General features: G+C 39.6%; 1 protein-coding gene across 4 annotated transcripts in view; it reads left to right on the top strand.

Annotated features, from left to right (window-relative positions):
- The first annotated feature begins 7,150 nt into the window (after nt 1–7,150).
- Nucleotides 7,151–25,769, top strand: part of acap2.L (ArfGAP with coiled-coil, ankyrin repeat and PH domains 2 L homeolog) — a 56,863-nt gene continuing 38,244 nt past the window's right edge. For 2 of the 4 annotated variants that reach the window (XM_018261769.2, XM_018261770.2), the window contains exons 1-6: nt 7,157–8,031; nt 18,372–18,429; nt 20,352–20,471; nt 23,215–23,268; nt 23,450–23,508; nt 25,569–25,752. In XM_018261769.2, coding sequence (XP_018117258.1) covers nt 7,979–8,031; nt 18,372–18,429; nt 20,352–20,471; nt 23,215–23,268; nt 23,450–23,508; nt 25,569–25,752 — 528 coding nt within the window. In that variant the 5' untranslated portion in view covers nt 7,157–7,978. Of the gene's footprint in view, nt 8,032–18,371; nt 18,430–20,351; nt 20,472–23,214; nt 23,269–23,449; nt 23,509–25,568; nt 25,753–25,769 lie in introns of all 4 variants that reach the window. The other 2 variants (XM_041563303.1, XM_018261771.2) reach the window with 2 other exon arrangements.

The following is a 25,769-nucleotide window of genomic DNA, read 5'->3' on the forward strand; positions in this document are numbered from 1 at the left end:
TAGGCAGCCTGCCTGGCTGCTGCGCCGGCTAGTTGCGCGCTTCTGCGCATGCGCGAAAAGACGCTTCAGTGCAAAGACGCTTCTGCGCATGCGCGAATCAACGAATTCTTTCGCGTACTCGCACAGGTGGGCGGTCGGCAGAGAAGGGACCGGACTAGGGGTAGGAGTAAGTACGTGCCTGTCGCCCCTCCACCTTTGCGCCCTAGGCACGTGACTACTCTGCCCACCCCTAGTTCAGGCCCTGGTTCTCAAACTAGAACTCCTGGCAGATGTGCTGTTTTAACACCATAGAAGCCAGTTCAGGGTTAAGAAAGATCAGTAACAACACAAGTGGATTTATAATGACACTCATTTTAGGGCTGCTCATCTACTTTCTTTGCATCAAACCAAAGCATGGGTGTCACAGTCAGGGAAAATGCAGATTAGTTTATAGTTACCCCTGGACTGTAAATTCCTTAACCTCAAACTACCAAATTTCCTTACTTGCGAATCTTTGTCTTTATCACTGCATCTGCCTTCTCTTCTGCCGTTCCTTCAGTTCCTAAAGTGTCCACAGGCCCGCCCTCTTCTGTGTGCTGATTGGTCTATAGCTTGGTCTGTTATGAGAGGTGTGCTCTGATTGGAAAAGCTTCAAGGGGAAAGCCCCAATCGGAGTGTAGCTGATTTTCTACAGCATCAGAGTTTGCAGACACGCAGGGCAGGAGTTTTCCCCATGTTTAAACAGCGGCATTCAGTAGGGGAGATTTTTATTTCTCTTTTCTTTGAGGTGTCAGGCAGGTTTGGGGAGGCTTAGCCTCCCCAAGCCTTAATGAAAATCCGCCCATGAGTATGACACACACAGGGAGCACAGAGCAGGCAGAGTATGGCACACACAGGGAGCATAGGGCGGGCAGAGTATGACACACACAGGGAGCATAGGGCGGGCAGAGTATGGCACACACAGGGAGCATAGGGCAGGCAGAGTATGGCACACACAGGGAGCATAGGACAGGCAGAATATGGCACACACAGGGAGCATAGGGCAGGCAGAGTATGGCGCACACAGGCAGAGTAGGGAACACATGAAGCATAGGACAGTAAGAGTATGGCACACACAGGGAGCATAGGGCAGGCAGAGTATGGCACACACAGGGAGCATAGGGCAGGCAGAGTATGGCACACACAGGGAGCATAGGGAAGGCAGAGTATGGCACACACAGGGAGCATAGGACAGTAAGAGTATGGCACACACAGGGATCATAGGACAGGCAGAGTATGGCACACACAGGGATCATAGGACAGGCAGAGTATGGCACACACAGGCAGAGTAGGGCAGACAGAATATGGCACACAGGGAGTGTAGGGCAGGCAATGTATGGCGCACACACAGGGAGCATATGGCAGGCAGAGTATGACACACACACAGGAAGCATAGGGCAGGCAGAGTATGGTCGACACAGGGATTATAGGGCAGGCAGAATACAGCAGGAGACATGGAAACATATCAGGACCACTCTAAAATAAACAGTTCATATTGTGCTACATACCGTGACACAATGCTGGTGCCCCTTCAGCAGTTTGTATGAGGTGTGAACAGGTGAACAATGTTGCCAGTTTTAGTCTGGGTCTGATATGTGAATAGTAAAGGGCTTTAGGGGTGTGAACAATTTTTGTCCGTGTTTCACAGCACTAAAACCCAGACATGAGGTTCAAAACTAAGACAGGTGGCAATCCTAGTGTGTATATTTATTCAACACCTTCCCTCTCTTTGGAATTGATGTGATGTGTTGTGGGATTTGAAGTTCTTCTGCTTTCCATGGTTGGCAGTGTCCTGACTCTCTGGAAAGCAGAGGAATTTAAAATCCCATAATCCATTACTTCAAAATTGAACAAGATGAGTAATGTCAACCTCGGGTGAGGAAAGGGTCAGCAACTAGAAAAAATATCCCCCCCCCTATAAGCAGACGTTACCTTTTCAATTGACTTTCGGTACTGTGAACTTCTGTATACAATACAGTATTATCTTTTTGCTATTGTTCCCTCTACTGCAACAATATAAAGCCTGTGGTGAATGTTTAGACAAAAAACATAACCTGGCAACTATTTTAAGAAAAGGAGAAAGCAGAACCAAATCACATGATTGTCTGAAATAAGCTTCTTCTAAAAACAAAATAAGGAGGAGGACCTGAGTACATTCTAAAAAAAGTACATTTCTACTATGGAGGAAAAAGTAGCACAGATGACATAAATTGCTTTATTGCAACATACAGATCTTTTTTCAATAAAATTCTTATAAACGTTTATGTGTATAGATGGTGATTCATTAAAAAATGAACAACACACACGGGGAGAGGGAGAAGGTTGGGGGCAGCAGTAATGAACTGGTGGGTTTGGACTCAAGCACTCATGAAAATTTACACAATCGATGACACCAGTACAGGCGGCACACAGAAGATATATTGAAACACATAAGGCAGCACTTGCACTGAACTTATAATTTTGTGCATACATAAAAAATGGAAGGCTAAGTGATCAGGCTCTTACATATACACTTTGAGGAGTGATGTTACTGTTTTAAATTTACTTGATATTGTGTATAGTAAGACCAGGTGGTGTTAGGGAAAGAGTGTTTACAGCAAGGCAAGATGGTGTCACAAGAAAGGGCTGCAATTGTAGCGTCATGAGAAGTGTAAGGCAATATCAAATCATCAATACTTTATATCAGTGCAGTCCAACTTGCAGTCTCCTGCTGCAGCTAAACTGCAAATACCACCAACAGCAAGTAACACACTATTTGTGCTTTGCTCCTACCAGGGTAGCATTGTGTTGTCCATGATAGTACCAAAGCCAGGTAGGTATCCACAAAAGCAGCAAAGTAGGCTGTCTGCTGCTTAATGTCTTAGCAAACATTTATTGGGCACACTGGTGAAGCACGCCACACGGGTGTATGCAGCACTTACACTTAACTATAAGAACATTATAAACTGCCCCCCAATGTCCAAGTCTCTAGGTTGAATATGTATTATAATGTATATAGGACTTGATTACTATTAATGCTGTTTTTTTTTTTTGTAAGTCTTTATTTTTTAATTTTCAAGTTTATGGGGGGTACAGAAGAGAAAAAAGGGGGGTGAGGGATACAATATTGCATTGAAAACACATATCACATATAGCATACAGTATAGAACATTCATCCTCAGGCTATTCCTTCAAATTATACCCTTTTGTTTTTGTCTTTTGTGTTAGACCGACTGGGAAGCCCTTCTGTCATTTTTCCTTCTAAATATTTTTCAGTGATTCTATACTGTTGCTATCTAAGTTAGGGGGAGGGGAGAAAAGAGGGAGGGGGTAAACTAGGGTACTATTAATGCTGTTTTACCAAATATTTCTATGTACAGTACCAAGTGCCTGTTGTTTACACTCAAATCTAAAAAATTCTATACTCTTGGTGCTGAAACAATGTGGTGGACCAGAATAAACATTGGTTACAAATGCCAAGGAGAAGAGCCTACTGAGCTCTCAAGGTGGTTACTTTAAATAGCTGTAGAACAACCTGAATACATTCTGAAAGATAATGAGAAACTGGGCACCATAGGGCACACTCTCACCAACGTTACACATAGTAAGTGATAAATGATGATGCTATGGGAAAAAATCTTATTGACCGTTGATAAAAGTGAAGGATATTTAGGAATATAACCAACTTTAGATTTACAATTTTACAATCTGTTCTAGGCTGGGCAGCACTGGGAGATTTTTTTTGGTGCTCTAGTAGGCCAGTCGGTTGAACTGGTCTTGTACGGTTAATTCTTAGTTGAGAGAGAAATAAAAGTGCTGTTTATCAAGCTGTTATTCTCCTTACTCCTCATTTTATACAGTCCATCACCATTTCTAAAATCAGCAGGCAAAGTGGTCATATTGATTCATACCTTGAAACGCACATGCTGTTTTTACATCTCAAACAAGGGAAAGTTGTGCTCACCACTAATTTTTGAAACCATTAGGCGGGGGGTGCAATGAGGCTGTGACCACAAAATACATATAGACAAATACAAGAGCCCTCTGCACTCAACCCATTATCAATATATTTAAGACAGAGACATTTTGTGCATACTGCTACTGAAAAATGCCTTACCCTTTAAACAACACAGGGATTGTTTGTCCATATATTGCAATATATTTAAGCTGGCCAACTACGTCAAAGTCATCCCATATCTGGCCAGTTCTATGCTCAATTTTCATCTGATTCATTAAGAATTCTATTGCTTCATTATACATTTTACAAAGGGACTAAGTTTTACCTGCAACTTACTTGCTGCTTTCAAAGTAAAACTCCCAAACTCGGCTGCCCTTTTATTAGACACCAGTGGGATCACCTGACTATAGCTGGGAAGGGTGGGAGCTACAACAAGGAGCTGGTCACTGCTCCTGTATAACTATAACAAACAAGGGAAAGTTGTGCTCACCACTCATTTTTAAAACCATTAGGCGGGGGTGCAATGAGGCTGTGACCACAAAATACATATAGACAAATACAAGAGTCCTCTGCACTCAACCCATTGTCAATATATTTAAGACAGAGACATTTTGTGCATACTGCTACTGAAAAATGCCTTACTCTTTAAACAAAACAGGGATTGTTTGTCCATATAGTAGCACAAAAGAGAAAAAGATTAACCCTTAAAGTTGCACCACCCCATCTTTAAATCCGAGGACTCAAGGAACAATAAAACTTAACTTTTAATAAATAAATAAAAACCGTAAGTCCAGAGGAGAGTTTAAAATAAGGTTAGGGCCACAAAATCACCGTCGAGAACCCACCCCTTCACCCACAGAGCTTCCCACCCATTTCTGCTGTGAAGCGGTAGCCCAAAGATAAACAACCAAAGTAGCCGTATTCAAAGAACCCGAATTCAAATGGGCAAAAAAGTACACAGCATACAGTGGGTGTTTGGGATGTCAAAGAGTAACCCACGAGCCTACAAATGTAAATACTGGTAAGTCACATACAATCATTTAACAGCCATAAGTCGGGGTAAACCTTGTATGATGGCTTTTAGGCCTTAAAATATCCACCACCCCTTCACCCTCAAGCACACCCTCCCATAGCCAAAGAGAGAGAAGCCAGTGTATTATGGCTGTATGTCGATTAACCCTGAATTAAATCAGGTAAATTAAATACATAAACTGCCAACCCTGGCATGCGAGTGCTGGTAGGCAGCAGAGTTCAGTTAATAAGCCATAGACTGAGATAGGGATTAACACAAAGCGCAATTAGGTCTGGTGCACCACCCCTTCACCCTCAAGCGCCCCCTCCCCTTTTCCAAAGTAAGCAACCAAAGTAGCCGTATTCAATTAGTTTTAGATTTGAATGGAGGTAAAGATTCTATCCCAGCCACAAAATCACCGTCGAGAATCTACAAAGAATCTTTGGGCTACCGCTTCACAGCAGAAACGGGTGGGAAGCTCTGTGGGTGAAGGGGTGGGTTCTCGACGGTGATTTTGTGGCTGGGATAGAATCTTTACCTCCATTCAAATCTAAAACTAATTGAATACGGCTATTAACTGAACTCTGCTGCCTACCAGCACTCGCATGCCAGGGTTGGCAGTTTATGTATTTAATTTACCTGATTTAATTCAGGGTTAATCGACATACAGCCATAATACACTGGCTTCTCTCTCTTTGGCTATGGGAGGGTGTGCTTGAGGGTGAAGGGGTGGTGGATATTTTAAGGCCTAAAAGCCATCATACAAGGTTTACCCCGACTTATGGCTGTTAAATGATTGTATGTGACTTACCAGTATTTACATTTGTAGGCTCGTGGGTTACTCTTTGACATCCCAAACACCCACTGTATGCTGTGTACTTTTTTGCCAATTTGAAATCGGGTTCTTTGCCTCCCTGTCCCTAACCTTATTTTAAACGCTCCTCTGGACTTACGGTTTTAATTTATTTATTAAAAGTTAAGTTTTATTGTTCCTTGAGTTAGAGTCCTGCAGCGGGTCGGGTACCCGCGGGTTACCCGCAAAAACCTGCAGTACCATGCGGGTTTTTCGTTGAAGTTCAAGGTGCGGGTATACCCGCGGGTCGGCGGTTCTGCGGGTTTGCGGGTCGGGCTGCGGGTCTTCTCAATATAAATATTTGCTCCCTTTTTCTGGTCACGCCCACTTCCGATGATGTCATTTCCGGTACACAATGACAGCACTTCCGGTTTTACTCCCCTTTTCTCTGATCATATCTACTTCCGATGATGTCACTTCCGGTTTATAATGACAGCACTTCCTGATTCTTGATGGTCAGCGGGTCGCGGGTCCGGGTTGCAGAGAAGGGACTTGCGGGTCGGGTCGGGGGTCCAAGCGGGTAAGAATGCGGGTTGCGGGTGCGGGTTGCGGATTGCAGGTTGCGGGTACGGGTCGGGTTCGGGTCCCAAAAAATGGACCCGCGCAGGACTCTACCTTGAGTCCTCGGATTTAAAGATGGGGTGGTGCAACTTTAAGGGTTAATCTTTTTCTCTTTTGTGCTACTATTTATCCATATAACCCTGCACACCATTTGTCTGTTTCTCTTTGATTTAGGGGTGGTGCTCCCTTATTCAGGCTTACTTACATTGTTTGTCCATATATTGCAATATATTTAAGCTGGCCAACTACGTCAAAGTCATCCCATATCTGGCCAGTCCTACACTCAATTTTCATCTGATTCATTAAGAATTCTATTGCTTCATTATACAAAGGGACTAAGTTAGCAGGTAAAACTTAGTCCCTTTGTAAAATGTGAAAAACGGGACAGAGTTGGGAGGTATGGATCATGCACAGTCACTGCCATGTCACTAGCGTGATCACCTGGATATTAAACCACTGCAACAAAGGCTGGAGCCCTGACTCTCCCTGTTCCATGTAATTCTATCCAGGTTCTCAGTTACACATGCACAACATGATAAATCCCCTCTTCATGACCAGGGGCAGCTGGGAAATTGACAATATGTTTCGCCCCATGTCAGATTTCAAAATTAAATATAAAAAAAATCTGTTTGCTCTTTTGAGAAATGGATTTCGGTGCAGAATTCTGCTGGAGCAGCACTATTAACTGATTCATTTTGAAAAAAAACTTTTTTCCCATGACAGTATCCCTTTAAGCTAAAAAGTAGATTTTTTTTATAACTGGATTTAGTAGTCTGACAGGTGAATGTGCTATAACCTGCACTAGGATCCAGCCTTCTTATGAACATCAGTCAGGATTCCATGTTGAATTTGTATAAATTAGCTGCTTCCTAAACTGTGTAGGGATGAACTTGCTATTGGTATTCAGCCTGTAGTGTATAGTGTGTCACTGACACTGTCCCCATTAGTATGTAGCTCATTATACTGGTTACTACACTCACTGTAAACTCTGCAGGTATACGCCGTCCTTTCAACTAGGAACAAGCCACAGCCCTGCCCTTTCAGCTCAAGCTCCGCCTCCTGCCAGGCACACGTGAGAATCGAACTAATGCCAAGCATTGTTTGGAACTTTGCGCCCTGCACTTGACCAGGGAACTGACATCTTCTTACTCAGTAGCCATTTATGAAGTAGTAATGCTCCGGAAGCCTTTTACTAGGAAGCAGCGTAACCCAAGTTTCAGCTCTCCATATCCCTTCCCAAGCCTGCTCCCCTTCTTATGCCTCCAGGGTGACTCGTTCCACTTCCTGTTTATTGCCCCTTAACAACCAAATACGCCCTTTGCGTCTCCGTGCCACTTACTGATAGGCCAATGACGCTGTCAGTCATGTCTGTTGCTATAGCGAAGGGCGGGGCGCGAGTGGAATTTGTCTCTGGCACTTGTAGGTAGTTTGGCTGCAGTGGGATACAGAAAGGCGAGACCGGTCAAATTAGAGCGCCGCACAGCGGCCTTAACCACTACCGCCTGTAGCCTACTTTGTGCCCGGCTTCGCCCACTAAAGCTTCGTGTGGGGCCTTATTCCCCTTTAAGCTTGCCGCCCTATCTCTGTGCTGGGAAAAATGAAGATGATAGTGGATTTCGAGGAGTGTCTGAAGGATTCGCCCCGCTTCAGGTAAAACTGAATCAGCAGCAGGCTTACCATTTAAGGCGGGGATATGCGAGCTGACGATTCCAAGCTATCGCCCAAAACTCCAGTCGTAGCATCCCTAGGCGACGCTAAACGCTGTGTGTTAGTGTCTGGGTGTTAGTGTCTGTGTGTTAGTGTCAGTATCTGGGAGGTCACGGGTCTGACTGTGCCACTGTCCAGCTACTGTCAGGCATGTGGCCTCCCGCGGCCCTCCAGCTCTTTTTCAATGGCATCGCGCAGGTCAGGGATGGTAGGAGTTTCACTTCCTGGAGGGCCGCCCTTTGGCACACTCTTGTGTTCTTTTTCTTGACTTTTGAAGTAGTGATGTACTAACAGAATGTATTTGGAGTAATTGTTCAGAGTGCAGCTTTGTTGTACAAGGGACGATTTGTGACATTGGCTAAACACTCCACCTTTAGACTGCAAGCTCCACAGGCAAATAGATCTAAATCTGTGGTCTGTTGTGCTCATAATCCTAGTCATATTGCTGTGTCCCCTGCTCAAACTGCATGATGTGACTGAAAGAAGAGACAATAAAAGGGGAATCTCCAGCCAAAAATAGTCTTTATTCTTGTTTCAATAACTTGAACAACAATCCAATATATGCATTCGTCATTTTCGTTGGCTTTAAAACTGTGTGACTGTATTGACTACTGAAAACTGTAGCTGCCTGGTTGTACACTGAGACAAAGTAGCAGCGCCCTTCTCATTAAAAATCTAGTGGAGAATTGACTTCTGCTACTTTGTTTCAAGCGTTGGAACCAGCAAACAGAATACTGCTTTCAGGTACACTTAGAAATAATACGGCCAGTTTTTGCCTGCGCTCTCCTGCGTTGGGCTTCTTCTGTTCACCTGCAGGAGTAGCGCAGTCAATTATTCTGAAGGGACTGTATTCATACAGACGCATGTAAGCGCCAAACGCAGGTTGGGACGCAGCATGTTGCATTTTATCTGCGTTCGGCACATACATGCGTCTGTGTGAGAAAAGTCCCTTCAAAATAATTGACTGAGTCTACTCCTGCGCTCCCCTGCGGCTGAATGGAAGAAAGCGCAACGCAGGGGAGCGCAGGCAAAAACAGATGTGTGTAAGAGCCCTTAAACCACTGACAATTTGAAAGGGGTGAATCACCTTTAAGTTAACTTAGTATGTTATAGAACGGCCAGTTCTAATCAACTTTTCAATTGGTCTTCATTATTTTTTATAGGATTTTAATTATTTGCCTATTTCTTCTGCCTCTTTACAGCTTTTAAAGGGCGCCTGTTGGGTAAAAATGTTATCCCCAACAAGGTGCGGGATAATAGAGCCCGCATTCTGGTTGGGGATAACCAAAGTTTTTTTAAAAAACAAATGCCCCCTGCCAGCGCTAAACTACCCACACCGGGAGGGAGCTCCCGGTGTGAGCAGCCATGTTGTGTCACTCGCATGCGCATTACCCGCATGTGACGTCACACGCATGCGCATAATGAGCAATTCGTGTCACATTTTCATTATGCGCATGCGAGTGACCGGACATATTGCCTTTCACCTATTCTGTGCCACAGTTTGTAGAATCTGTAGCACTAACACTGAACTACCCGTATGCCATATATATATATATATATATATATATATATATATATATGTATATAAAAATATTTTTAGGTTCTGACATTTTCAGGGTGGGGTTGTGAGTTGCCTGGTTGATATACTGCCGTGGGTATGGCTTCACTAAGTGTGGGATATTGGCTCCCAATATTTGTTGATATTTGTAACATCCATTCTTCTCTCTGTCCGCACAGTATTTCCTCAGACATGTCAGCACTAAATTTAAACAGGGGGTTTGTGGTAGGGGCGTAACTGGGTGTATCTGGGAGTATAGGAAAGTCATACAAAAAAGGGAGAGGAAAGGCTGACATTTCAGTTTCCTGTGCCACTAGCTGCTTGACGGTCAAATGCATAATCGTTTTACCCTCATTCTTAAAGGGGAACTATCATGCAAATTAGAACAGTATGAGCTTTGTTTCTTAAAAATAGAAACCTTTCTAAATATAATTGATTAAAAATCAATTAAAAATAATTTGGGTTAATCGACTTTATTGTCATTTCAGTTTCCCTGTCAAATTCCTGTCAGCAATTTCTCTTGCATACAGGCTTTGCATCTGGAGTCAGTTTTTTATATTTTTGATGGACTGTTCTTTCTAATACATTGCTGGCCCTTGTTCCCTTTGCCTAGAAGATGATGTGAGCTAACTGCTTTAAAAAAAAAAAAAAAATGTTCCCGCACAAAACTGCATGTAGAGAGACAGAAAGGGGGAGAGTGAAAAGTGACTTGATTATTTTAGATAAACAAGATGTAAACATTTTAATTAGGGATGCACCGAATCCACTATTTTGGATTTGGCTGAACCCCCGAATTCTTCGCGAAAGATTCGGCTGAATACCGAAACGAATCCTAGTTTGCATATGCAAATTAGGGGTGGAAGGGGGAAACATTTTTTACTTCCTTGTTTTGTGACAAAAATTCACATTATTTTCCTCCCCACCCCTAATTTGCATATGCAAATTAGGATTCGGATTTGGTTCGGCCAGGCAGAAGGATTCGGCCGAATCTGAATACTGCTGAAAAAGGCTGAATCCTGGATTCGGTGCATCCCTAATTTTAATTAATTATACTTAGAAAATACCTTAGTTAAATGTGCTGAAGCTTATATTAAATATTTGTTTTCATGATCCCTGATTTTACATTTACAAAAATTTATGCCGCTTTTCTCCAGTCACACAAACCGTTTTTTTTTTTTTCCTGGATTTTATGTTTTCCTGGAGTTTCACTGTTTTGGCGTGGTCAAAATCGGCTATGTAGTTTAGCTATAGGACATATGGGAAGGGGGCACTTCGAATCACAAGTCAGCTTGATGATATTTTATGCATATTATATGCATGCTTACCAGGACAGCCACAGCAGATCCTTACTTCCTACTGTTTTGATCTTCAATGCTGTCATCTTAAATGCACGGAACAATAGAAATAGAGCGCCTCATATGTAGGATACGATATAGGAATGAGTTGACTTTCAGGCTATAAAATAGACTAGATTAAGGAGAGGTCAAACAAATTAGCAATAGTGTTTCAGGTGGAAGTGTGCCAATCATTTGTGTTCCACATTGTTATGTTTTATTATTTTCCAATTAGTTAAATTCAGAAGATTAATAGAAATTGCGCATTAGAATTTGCAGAAGTAGGTCATGTTTAATGCTTGTTCTCGGTTTTTCGTCCGCTTCTTTTCACTTCACGAAACATGTCATTTGGCAAAACCACCACGACTGCATTTAGCAGGAAGGATAATGACAACTGCAATCATTTGTTAAACTCACAGTTTTGTTTGTGGATTTCTGGACATCTAATGCACTGCAATCGACAATGATTATTGAGTGGTTCATAGATCATTTTTTTGCCAATGTATAATCATTTTAGACTTTTGTGATCTGTAAAATTTGTTATTCGAGCTGAAGAGCTCTAATATAGCATATTCAAGGTACAAACATGAAACCGTTGTTGGACAGGCAAAATCTGTAAATTTATCAGGGACTGATTGTGCAATATATACTGTGATGTAATCAGCCCTCCAATCTCTTTCAACCAGCCCCCAGATTGAGTCCGACTCCACATCACCACAGTTCGCCATAGTGAAATTCCACCATCTCTATTAATTTCTGTGTGATCTTTGGGAGCATATTTAGCAATGGGTGAAAGTGTTCACCTCTTGATAAATAAGCCTTTTAAAAACCCCATAGGAATTTAACAGAGAGTTGCAGAATTTCACTGTGGGGAGCTCTAGTTTAGACTTTGATAAATATGCTGCTGTATGTTTTTTTCTGTTCTGCTGTTAATATGTGTTGATCAGATGATCTAAACTGATACAGGTATAGGATCTGTTATCCGGAAACCCATTATCCGAATTATGGAAAGGCCGTCACCCATAGTCTCCATTTTATCCAAATAATCCAGATTTTTAAAAATGATTTCCTTTTTCTCTGTAATAATAAAACAGTAGCTTCTACTTGATCCAAACTAAGATATAATTAATCCTTATTGTAAGCAAAACCAGCCTATTGGGTTTATTTAATGTTTACATGATTTTCTAGTAGACTTAAGGTATGAAGATCCAAATTACGGAAAGATCCGTTATCCGGAAAACCCCAGGTCCCAAGCATTCTGGATAGCAGGTCCCATACCTGTACTATGGTGCTTAGTATATTGTTTTTTTCTGAGTTTGGACAATAGTACAAGTATGGCATCTGTTATCCAGAAATAATTAAAAAAATCATATAATAAGACAGTACCTTGTAATTGATCCAAACTAAGATATAATTAGTCCTTATTAGAGTCAAAACCAGCATATTGGGTTTATTTATTATTTACATGATTTTCTAGTAGACTTGGTATGAAGTTCCAAATACCCCAAGTCCCGAGAATTCTGCACAACAGGTCCCATACCTGTACGATCTTTGCAGATGATGACATCCTCAATGAGAATGCATTGCCTGTCTGGCAACAAATATTTCCTTTAAACTTAATCTTATTTGCAACATAACTGTCTTTATGGTAAAGATTCATTGTTCTCTCTACCAAACACCAAGTTGTCAGCTGTACATCAGTTTCAGCAGGTGTAAGGTCAGCTTAATGCCATGGAACTGTATAAAAAAGCTAGTATCTTCGGTATTAATGCTCTCGAGGCATTGTCTGGGCTGCTGTGCTTTTGGGGGAAAACAAAACTTCCTTCCTACTTGGGCATAACACAGCTGCATTATTCAAAGGGGATTAAAGTACAGTAGAATCCCCATTTTATGTTTTTCAGGAGACCAGAAAAAAATGGTGTAAAATGTAAAATGGTGTAAAATCCAGGGAAATTTTATTATGCATAATATATAGGTGGTATCATAAAACAGCAATGTAAAATGAGTGAAAACTTTAAGGAATTGTTCAGCATAAAAAAAATGGGTAAATAGATTGTATGTGCAAAATATAAAATGATTCTAATAAAGTTAGTTAGCCAAAAATGTAATCTATAAAGGTTGCAGTGAGCGGATGTCTAATAGCCAGAACACTACTTCCAGCTTTGCAGCTCTCTTGGTTTCCACTCATTGGTTGCCAGATAGTTACCAATCAGAGACCTGAGAGGGGGCCACTTGGGTCAAAACTGTTGCTTTTGAATCTGAGCTGAATGCTGAGGATCAATTGCAAACTCTCTGAACAGTTATGTCCCATGTGGCCCCCCATTAATGTCACTGACTCAGTTAGAGAACTGAAAAGCAGGAAGTAGTGTTCTGTTAGAAATCCAGTCACTCCGCCCTTTATACATTACATTTTTGGCTAACTAACTATATTAGAAACATTTATTTTGCCCAGCCTATCTGTTTACCCAGTTTTTATTTTTACACTGAACTGTTGCTTCAAAATCTGGGGATGTAAAATTGAGGTTCCGATGTATGTGCCAGTTTAATAAAGAAGGTAACAGGCGCCACTCAGTGTCATGATTTTAAAAACGAGAAATCCTATGTAAAAGAGTGCTGAGTTTTTTGTTTTAACAAACATGGTGGAGTTCACATTGTCAGGCTTCTTTTTTTCTCTTTGTGTTCATTGGCTTATAATTGAAAAGGAAGCAGTATAAGCCACATTCCAGTATGTTAGCAGCGTCCATATCATGTTCTGCTGACTCACAGAACTGTTCACGAGACCAAATTTTAACTCTGCATTTATAAAGGCTTGGCTCTTTTTCTCTACCACAGAAAACTGGAAAAATGTGTGGTGTCAAATATGATGAGTTCCCCTCCGTTTTCATTTTTTCTGTTGTCCATACTATAAATATTAAAGGAAAGATATATTATTCCTTATGCAAGTTTTTTTTTTTTTAAGTGTATGTCGAATTTCTGATTGATTACAGATTCTAACGTGACTACAGAAACCATGGTACTTTTTTGCTGTTATAATCCTCTTTTTATCTTTTAAACTTCCTCTTTCAATGTAAAAGCAGTCTCAAGACACGCTTCAAATCTGCCCCATAAATTAACACTAAAGCCACTTGACAAGCACTCAGGTCCAAGGCAAGCAGTCCCATCTGACCTTGTCCTAAACCTATTTGTGATGCTCCTTTACAAAATATTACTTTGGGATGTGGTCTTGGATTATGACTACAAAAGAAGGGAGCATGACTAGAAAGGAAGGTACTATGCTGCAAAACTTTTATTCCAAAATACACTACATGTTTCGAGTCAGCAAGGACCCTTTCACTTGAGAAAGGGTCCTTGCTGACTCGAAACATGTATTGTATTTTGGAATAAAAGTTTTGCAGCACAGTACTGCGGATGCTTTGTGGAGGTGTATTGATGAATCTTTTGGTCTTTATGGTGTGACCCAATTAAGAAGGTGAGCCCACTTACTAAAAGTTAAGGGAAGCACCGGGAAAATTGCATAGGATAGAAAGGAAGGTACTAGTATTGTCGGAGAGGAGCACGGGTGCTGCGCCAATGAGGTGAGTTGCTCAATCTTCAGAATTGCCCCTGGAGAGCAGTCATAGAAAATGCAACTATTTATCTACCATGGATTCTAGCACTTTCCAGACAATCTTTGTGCCACCCACTATGTAAAGCAGGGGGACATGAAGTTGTAGAGTCCATCACTTTTTTCCAGGAGGCGATACAAATTGGCGACAATTTTGTCTATATTCTGGCAATCTTAAGTAAACCTTGCGAGGAAACTTATGTTAGCATGAATGTAATAATAGGTGTTAATCTGTATGTGCTCCAGAATATTTGCAATGACAGAAGTGCTCGCACTTCAGTAAAACTCCTCTTGTGTTTTTGTTTTTTTGCAAGTCATTATCGTTGTCTATCGCACCTTAGTAAGGTAAGGTATTCAGAGACCTGCCATCCAGAAACTCATTTCAAAATCAAGATATTAAAGGAAAACAACATATTTGAACAGTGCAGGCCTCTGTAAGAATCTGTCAAACAAACACCCTATTTGTTAAACACAAAAAAAAAGCATTTTCACAAAAATTTAATTTTCTAGAAGCATGTGTCATTGGATAATCCCCCTGGCCCATGCGATTCACTGTGCTCACACACAAATCAAAGGCACACATATATTTTACGTTACACCAGCCAATGAGTTGACAGCACTCTTGTCTTTTACTACTGCACTTCTTCCTTTAAAGCTGGCCATAGACGCAAAGATCTGATCGTACGAATCAACGTACGATCGGACTTTCCCATCTCCCGACCCACCACTAACCATTCAGATCAAAGTCTTACCATTCCAATCAAATAAAGTAGTAAAAGAACAGATCAGCCAATGTTCTGCCCCTGACAGCAATCGTACGATAGTTATGTCTGACAAAGCTAGTGACAGTCTCCCACTGAAAATCGTACGATCAGCAATACATGCAGAGATATTATCGGCAGGCGACAGAAATTTTCGTACGATGGGATTGTTTCGTCTATTGCCAGCTTTACTGTTAAAACCTGCATTATTTCCTGTCAGGTGATCTCTGAGGCAGCACTCAGATCATCATCAAATAGCAATTTTTACTTAAATGTATATGCCAAATTTATGTCAATTATGATATCGGTTATCTGACAGTTAAGTATTCATTCTGAAGGTATAGTTCTGAAGGATAGTTGGTAACTTTGCAGCCTTACAGCCTTTACTCCTCTGGGAAGGCTTTTCACTACATGTTGGAACATTGTTTGGGAGATTTGCTTTCATTCATACATGAGAGGTTGGGCACCCAGTGTTAAGTGATCAGGCTTGGCTTGCTCTTGGCATTCCACTTTATCCCACAGGTGTTCAGCTGGCTTGTGGTTCTGTGTAGGCCAGTCAGGTTTTTCCACTCCCATCTCCGCATTCTGATGCTTTACTTTTTGTGTATGGGAGCAATAGGAAAGTATGTTCTCCAAACTGTCGCCATAACAAAGCATTAAAAACAGCCCACATGTTATTTCTCCTTCACCAAACTCCCTAATCTGTATTATGCATTCAAGCATAGTGTAGCACCCACCAGGTGGTAAAGCATCATTCATCACTTCAGACTCCGAGAGTGCCACTCCACCAGGAACAATTACACAGCACTACAGCTGAACTATGGCATAGCCTTGATGTTGGCCTTGAGTGCACTTCTCACCATCAAAACCTCATGTTGTTCCCAACAAATTATTATGTATTATTATTTTCTGATGTTGCTTCCACAGGTTGGAATTTGGCAGTGTTCTCCAACTGAGGACATGAATTTTAGAAGGGTTGTCCAGATACCTTTGGCAGTATGGTGTGCCTGGATAATTTTGGTCATATAGTTTATGTGGTATCCATGGGTTGCCTTTGTTTGTTAGAGATGATTGAGATGCCTAAGATGTGTGGGAGATTCTGTTCTGTCTGTCGTATAAAGTTGCAGATCTGATGCCTCTTACAGCACAGGGCAGTGCAGAGACATCTTGACCCGCTAAGTGTCGCCTTAGACAAGTTCTCACCTTGCCATACTGCAATAATGCCTCTGTTGGTGGTATTCATGTTTATATCTTTTTATCTAAGAATAATCTCAATATGTGTTGCATCTTATATAGCTCTATGTTTTAACATTTTCAAAAACCACTACAACATTTGTGTTGCTTATTTTGTGTACAAACTCATTACCCAAATAGAACCAGTATCTTCTAAATTACACATATAGCACAGACTTACAGTCTCAATTATACTTATACCAATAGAATGTTTTATAAATTGTATGCATGCATTTTTAGACCACATCTTTTTATGCTTACATATTATTTTGTGTACTTATCTTCTGAAGTTAATAATTGTCATAATCCTTTGCAGTCATAACCCAGAGGGCATGGTCCACTGTGTTTAGCTAAAACTAAAAACACTGAGAAGCTGTCTTTGATCATTTCTTGTAGTTTAGTTAGGATGTATTCTGTAACGGAAACAATAAGCCATTCCAGCTTTCAATCTTTGTTGCTCTAATGGTAAACTACTGACATTTTTGTTCTGCTCATCTTTTAGTACCAGGGCCTCAACAGAGAACCTGGGAGACTTAGAATTGAATGCCTGCATGAATTTGAGGGGCAGGTAGTTGGCGGGTAGTGTGCCAGCAATATTATGTTGTATGCAGCACCCACTAGGATTTTCCCTGTACCCTGGTGGTTCAGTCCTGGTTTGGATGTGGAAAGCTATAATTCTGAGTTTGATAGTCTTTGAAGTTTTTGAATTTTATTGAACACCCATTGATTGATGGTTTGCAGAGTAAACTTTATTTTCCTTTCGCTACTGGGTTTTTTGCACATCCAATAAATAAAGAATAGTCGTTCCCTGCTGCACCTGAAAAGCACAAATGATGTGCCTCTTTTATTTGCTCATACTTAGGCCAGCTCATCACTTTGCGATATACACAAGGAGTTAAATGTGTTGCGTTTTAGCTGGCAAGGTTTAATGGAAAAGAGCTGCATAAAGCTTTACTAATGTAAAAAATGTTTTGAGAAACATCTGCCTTTGATTGTGTGCCCCTCCCCATGAGAGTGTTGCTCTCATTGGTGGTTTTTAGGAAATATTTTGCTCCATTTAATCTTTTATATGGCCAAAGTATGGTGTTTTAGAAACAAAAACAAATCTATTTTACCCCAGGAATCTACTGCCCCAAAATGTAATGAAGGTTACAAAGAGTGAGTACTTTAAATGCTGTAAAATTTGAACATGCGCAGAATGTGTAATTAAGCACCTGATAGGAATCAGTATAACTAAGAAAAACCTTCTGTAAAAAACTGCATACGCTACCTTTCCCCAGTGTGCCCCACTGTCCAGCGCATACCTCCCAACATTTTTGAATTAAAAAGAGGGACAAAAAAGTTGCCGTGCATCAAACATTTTTTGACCACACCGATTTTGGCATCCTCAAGTGTGAAACAACTTTCCTTCTCCTTTAATTTCTCTTGGGAGTCTGTACCCAGAGGGACAAGGACCAATAGAAAACTTGGTAAAAACAGAATGTTTTCTCTATGCTCATCATTAGTCTCTACCCATAGCTATAAGAACAGAATAAACTTGTCATTGCCATGTTGTCCTACAGCTGTGCCCCATGTTAACCTCAAATGCCCATTTCAACTTTCTTAAATCTTCTACCTGGTCATAGAATACTCAACTTGAATTACTGCATTGCTGTTCACATTTAATTATTGGATTAATGTCACAAATTCTACACCTTGCACATACACATTGCCATGAAATAAACTTGCTGTGTGTGTACTATTATTAATAAAACATCTTCTGACTCCTACAAAATGCTGTGTGTATCTTACAGGGCATCTTTAGAAGATGTTGAAGGTGATGTGTCAGAGTTAGAAATTAAGCTTGATAAGGTAAGGTTGCTTTTATATATCCTTCCTCTTTCTAAACAGGGCTACTATTCTAACAGGTTTTCACCAGGCAGAAAAATTAAGCTGCTTTACATATAATATTTACCTATTATTCACATAGCTGTGAAGAGAGCCATACATGTTTTTTGGAACAGTTCAGTGTAAAAATAATAGCTGTGTAAATAGATAGGCTGTGCAAAAAAAAATGGTTAGTTGGTCAAAAATATGATCTATAAAGGTTGGAGTGACTGGATGTCTAACATAACATAACAGAACGCAACTTCCTGTTTCTCATCTCTCTTAATTCTGAATTAGTCAATGACTTTAAGGGGGGCACATGGGACATAACTGTTCAGTGAGTTTGCAATTGATCCTTAGCATGCAGCTCAGATTCAAAAGCAAACAGTTATGACCTGTGTGCCCCTCCCTCAAGTCACTGATTGGTTGCTGCTTTTTAACCAATCAGTGCAACCCAAGAGAGCTGCAACGCAGTAAGTAGTAAGTAGTGTTCTGTTCTGTTACACATTCAGTAACTCCAGCCTTTAATAGATGACATTTTTGGCTAACTAACTATATTAGAATTTTTTTTTATTGTGCACGGCCTATCTATTTATCCAGTTTTTATTTTTATACTGAACAATTCCTTTAATACTATAACCCTAAAATACATAAATGCTATGCCATATATAGTATATATTCTATATATATTATACAAAAAAAAGGAATTTCGATGTTTCAGGCTTTGAGTTCATTATGCAGAATACCGCTGGTAAAAGCTTTATAGTTTCAGTTAGAAATAAATTGCAGTGTATTTGTACTCCTGGGATCAATGGAAAGCTGAACAATGAGCTTATCCAGAAATGCAGAGAAAGTTGCCAGAAAGCACAGTGTTTTTGGACTCTCAATTATTAGAAAAAAATATTCTGCACTTCACTGTTACATAGTTGAATTGAAAACTGTGTTGATCAATATGCCTGAAATCGCCTGTCACTATTGTTATCACAAAACATGGGAAGCACTCTGCTTAGGGCAGACACAGTGGGTCAAAAAGGTGCCACTCAAAAGACTGAAAATAATAGCTTATTTGCAAACAAACAAGCACCATAGCGGTGAAAATGCTCCATGTGCAGAATGCCTTCGAGTGTCTCATTAAAAAGATTTGTTCGACTCCAAGTTAAAGCTCACAAACTGGATTTTATGCTTGGGATTTTATCACAAATTGTGTCTCAAATCCCCTTCTGCTAATGAGCAGAGCCATCTTTTCTTCCCGTATCTGTTTAGTATGTGAATGCAATATGTACTGTATATTTGGTATATAAAACATAGGCTGAGCAATAAGGCATGTGATTCCCATCAATTTAGAAGGGTCATACAAAAGTTTTTCTTTCCAAATCTATAAATGTTCAGTATATTGTCTCTTAGAGGCACATTTATCATACATCGAATTCATGCAAGTTTTTTTAAACTCCCTTAAATTCGACTATACTTGAAATTCGACTGGGGGGCTATTTAAGAAAAAAATAGAATATCTAAAACTCGGACTAACTTTACCAACCAGAAAACTCGAATCGAATTTGATTAGAATTCGACCAAACTCGATTAGAGTTTTTTGACCGAAAAAAACTCAAAGTCAAAAAGGCTGCAAACTTCTCCAAATTGGTCACTGGACCTCTCCCATTGATTTATACATTAATTCGGCAGTTTTTAGGTGGCGAATCGTCAAATTCAAATTCTTAAAGGGTCAGAGTATGATAAATCTTGAAAATTGAATTCGAATTTAAAAAAAAAAAACTTGAATCAAGTTTTGTATAATTCCCTAGTTGAATTTGACAGTTTTGATCATAAAAAAATTAGAAAATTGGAATTCTAATTTTTAATTCGACCCTTGATAAATCTGCCCCCTAATATCTCCCTTTTTCTTTTAGCTTGTGAAACTTTGTATTGGAATGATTGATGCTGGAAAAGCTTTTTGTGCTGCCAATAAGCAGTTTATGAATGGAATTCGGGACCTTGCGCAGTATTCTAGTAAAGACTCTGTGATTGAAGTAAGTATGGTTTTGTAATAACAAAAGCTAGTAGGTTTGTAAATATGCTGAATGACCACTTTTTATTCCAGCTCGTTCAAGAACCTTCTAGGAATAACTCACTTTTGTACCTTGTAATAACTAACAATACTGAACTCATCTCTAACATTTGTGTGGGTGAGCATTTAGGGAATAGTGATCATAACATGGTCTCCTTTGAGATTCTGTTGCAGAAGCAATTCTATAAGGGAGTAACTAAAACACTAAATTTCGTGCAAACTTTGACAGTATAAGGGCATCTCTGAAACATATTAAGTAGGAAATGCTTTTCACAGGGTTAAACATGGAACAAAATGGGAAGTCTTTAAAATGCTGCTTAATAAATATACTTGTCAGTATATTCCACTTGTAAGCAAGGAACGTTGTTGCAAAGCAAAACCTTTTTGGTTCAATAGAAGCGTTGGTGTTGAGATGGGTAAGAAAAGACGTGCTTTTAAGGCTTTCAAGTTAGCTGGGACAGCCGAATCACTTATAAGGTACAAGGAGGCCAATAAATCATGCAAAGAAGCTATAAGGCAAGATAAAATTGATATGGAAAAGGATATTGCAGCAAGCAGTAAAATGAATCCAAAATAATTTTTTAAACAGGTTAATAGTAAAAAAAAAATGAAGCAGGAAGGGACGGGACCTTTAGCTTCAGAGGGGGTCAGCTGGTTGATGAAAACAAATTGAAAGCGTAGATTCTGAATTCATATTTTTCGTCTGTCTACACAAATGAGGAACCAGTTATTGAAGGTTTCCTTCTTAATAGTCCCAATTCTAGTAATACAACTAATGATGCATGGTTCACACATGAGGAAATTCAAAAGAGACTAGAACATGTTAAGATAAACAAAGCTCGGGGCCAGATGGTATTCATCCCAGGGTACTTAGCAAGCTTAGCTCTGTGATTGCCAAACCTCTTTACTTAATTTTTCAGGATTCATTTAGGTCTGGCACAGTGCCGAGAGACTGGCGAATTGCTAATGTGGTACCTCTATTCAAAAAAGAATGCCGTTCTCAGCCTCAAAATTATAGGCCAGTTAGTCTGACGTCATTAGTAGGAAAGCTTTTTGAAGGGTTATTAAAGGATAAGATACTGTACTTTATAGCAAATCATAATACTATGAGTGTATGCCAGCATGGTTTTATTCGTAATAGATCTTGCCAGACTAACTTAATTTCTTTTTATGAGAAGGTAAGCAGGGATGGCAGTGGATGTGATATACTTAGACTTTGCTAAAGCATTTGATACAGTGCCACACAGAAGGTTACTGGTTAAATTAAGGAATGTTGGCCTGGAACATAGTATTTGTACCTGGATAGAGAACTGGCTAAAAGATAGACTACTAAGAGTGGTAGAAAATGTTCCATTTACCAATTGGACCAGTATTGTTAGTGGAGTACCACAGAGCTCTGTACTAGGTCCCTTGTTTTCAACTTGTTTATTAATGACCTGGAGGTGGGCATTGAAAGTACTGTTTCTATTTTTGCAGATGATACTAAATTGTGCAGAACTATAGGTTCCGTGCAGGATGCTGCCACTTTGCAGAGTGATTTGTCTAAGTTGGAAAACTGGGCAGCAAACTGGAAAATGAGGTTCACCGTTGATAAATGCAAGGTTATGCAAAAATAATATAAATGCAAGTTATATACTAAATGGCAGTGTGTTGGGAGTTTCCTTAAATGAGAAGGATCTAGGGGTTTTTGTAGATAACAAGTTGTCTAATTCTGGGCAGTGTCATTCTGTGGCTACTAAAGCAAATAAAGTTCTGTCTTGCATAAAAAAGGGCATTAACTCAAGGGATGAAAACATAATTATGCCTCTTTATAGGTCCCTGGTAAGGCCTCATCTGGAGTCTGCAGTGCAGTTTTGTTAATGAGCTGGAGAGAGTGCAGAGACGTGCAACTAAACTGGTTAGATGTGTGGAACACTTAAATTATGAGGGTAGACTGTCAAGGTTGGGGTTGTTTTCTCTGGAAAAAAGGTGCTTGCGAGGGGACATGATTACACTTTACAAGTACATTAGAGGACATTATAGACAAATGGCAGGGGACCTTTTTACCCATAAAGAGGATCACAGTACCAGAGGCCACCCCTTCAGACTAGAAGAAAAGAACTTTCATTTGAAGCAACGTAGGGGGTTTTTCACGGTCAGGACAGTGAGGTTGTGGAATGCACTGCCAGGTGATGTTGTAATGGCTGATTCAGTAAATGCCTTTAAGAATGGCTTGGATGATTTTTTGGACAGACATAATATCAAAGGCTATTGTGATACTAAACTCTATAGTTAGTATAGGTATATATAATTTGTGTGAAAGTAGGGAGGGGTGTGTGTATGGATGCTGGGTTTTCATTTGGAGGGGTTGGACTTGATGGACTTTGTCTTTTTTCAACCTGATTTAACTATGTAATGGAAACCGTAGTTTTGTTCTCGGCCTACGCAGTGAAAATTAATGTCCCTGTTTCCTGCAAGTGATCAAATATAATAAAGGATCCCATTGTCTGATTCTTTAGTTTGTTTTTGTGTGACTTCCTGTACAACTCCTCACTTTCGATTCAAGGAAATGGTTTTTTTCAGCAGTTAATAATAAGCTATAGCATAATAAAAATAATAAAATAATAAAATGAGAATAAATGCAAACACACTAGTGAAGTTTTTGTTTATTGGGTGTAGTCAGCAGAATTATCTTTCAAAAGTTAATTTTTATTCTCTTTCCACAGAACAGCTTGACAAAGTGTGCAGACAGTTTACAGGAGATGATCAAGTACCATGCAGTAAGTTTAATAAAATAAGGCCTATAACAACCTGGCTTGCTACAGCGATACACGCCTCATCATAAACACTAAACCTGGCTGGTTTTTTTTTTAATTTCTAATGTTTTTCAAAATAACTCATTCAATTGAAATCAGTCATTCAATCGTTATGATAACATTTGGCAATCTTATATTGTTTCAGATGCTTTTTGACCAAGCCCAACGATCAATCAAAACACAGCTTCAAACATTTGTTAAAGAGTAAGTAGTAACTGTTGCCAAAATGATTAGGCTGCATTGTTCTTAAAGGAATTCTGTAAACAATGCATATAAAATTCATTCCTGAACAGCAAGGGGCAGATTCATTAAGGGTCGAATTTCGAAGTTAAAAATACTTCGAAATTCGACCCTCGAATTGAAATCCTTCGACTTCGAATATCGAAGTCGAAGGATTTAGCGCTAATCCTGCGATCGATCGATCGAAGGATTTTTCGTTCGATCGAACGATTAAATCCTTCGAATCGAACGATTCGAAGGATTTTAATCCAACGATCGAAGGAAAATCCTTCGATCAAAAAAAGGTTAGCAAAGCTATGGGGACCTTCCCCATAGGCTAACATTGACTTCGGTAGGTTTTACCTGCCGAAGTAGGGGGTCGAAGTTTTTTTTAAAGGGAAAGTACTTCGACTATCGAATGGTCGAATAGTCGAACGATTTTTACTTCGATTCGTTCGATTTCGTTAGAATTCGAACGAATTTAACCAATTCGATGGTCGAAGTACCAAAAAAATACTTCGAAATTCGAATTTTTTTCATTCGAATCCTTCACTCGAGCTTAGTGAATCGGCCCCCAAGTGTATTTTTTTTAATTGTAATATTGGTGTATAGGCAGCCATCTCAGGTCACTTTGCCTGGTCATATGCTTTCAGGAAGAACCAGCACTTTAGGATGGAACTGCCTTCTGGCAGGCTGTTGTTTTTCTACTCAATGTAACTGAATGTGTCGTAGTGGGACCTGGATTTTACTATTGAGTGCTGTTCTTAGATCTACCAGGCAGCTGTTTATCAGAGCACAGGTCACATGACTGGGGGCAGCCCCATGTCAGATTTCAAAGTTAAATATAAAAAATTTTGCTCTTTTGAGAAACGGATTTCAGTGCAGAATTCTGCTGAAATAAACATTTTTTCCAATGAAAGCCCTTTAAAGGAGAACTATCATGGAAACAAATATTTTAATACAAACGCTTATCTCGTAGAAATAAATTTAACAGGGCCTTTCCCAGTTAAATAAAATATTTTACAGTATAGATGAATTACAAACTCAGTGGTTTTTCGTTTTTTTATAAATGTATTTGCTATTTAAAACAATATGTGTTTGACTGTTTACATTTTCTGCACACCTGCTTCTGGCTCCTGAAACAGTGTTGCAAACCAGCTAAAATAAAGCTGATTATAATACATGGAGGAGACCTGACTGATGAACAGGAACTACGTTGTATATCTATATCTAAAACATTAAAAATGATTACTGAATGTATATAGGAAAAATCCTTAAAATTATACTTTTGTAATTGAAAACAATCAGTTTTTGATGGAGGACCTCTAAAAATTCTGCACAATTTATGATATAATCAGGTTACTCTTCACTATCCCTCGCTGCAATCTCAGCAGTCTGTCTCTTTACATTCAGCTTTGGCCGGACTTGTTTAATTTGAAGGAAACCTATTCGCTCAAATACATTGTCTAGGTAAAGCAGGGACCATACAAATTTCTTAGAGGCGGATACTGAAGAATAACTTGATAACTTTGGAAATTGTACAGAATTTTGATTTAATTATATTTAGAAATGTTCTTATTTCCATGAGATTTTTGTGTTAAACTTTCTCTTTCACAAGAATCACATCATTCTGTGTAGTATTACAGACTCAATAAATATGAAAGTGAAAATAGAAAAACTGGCAGTATTGTTTGTATTTCCTGTCAGGAAAAAAAAAACAATGAACATGGGGACAAAGTGCTCATAAACACTCCCCGTTCACCTCTATGATGACCACCTGCAAGCATATGTGCTGTCATTGTCAGAAACTTGCTGGAGAAATTTATGGGGAGTGATTTTAAGTGATCTCCCACACTCCCTGTCTGTAGTTATTGTGTGCCATTGCTATTCAGCAATAGTAGCACCAACAAATTAAAGGGTTTTGAATCCTTTTAAATATAATAAACTGCTATCTTGCACCAATAAAACATGTGCTTTGCCTTCAGAAGTTGTACATAGTTTTATGTAAATAAGCCTCTGTTTAAGCAAATTCATCTTTTTTTTAGGGATCTTAAAAAATTCAAAGATGCCAAAAAGCAATTTGATAAGGTCAGTGAAGAAAAAGAAAATGCTTTGGTGAAAAATGCACAGGCTCAAAGAACCAAACAACACGAGGTAGAAGAAGCAACCAACATTTTGGTAGCAACACGAAAATGCTTCAGACACATTGCTCTGGATTATGTTCTACAGGTAACAAACAGATTTGA

Source organism: Xenopus laevis, chromosome 5L (assembly GCF_017654675.1).
Source record: "Xenopus laevis strain J_2021 chromosome 5L, Xenopus_laevis_v10.1, whole genome shotgun sequence".
In the NCBI taxonomy this organism is placed as follows: Eukaryota; Metazoa; Chordata; class Amphibia; order Anura; family Pipidae; genus Xenopus; species Xenopus laevis.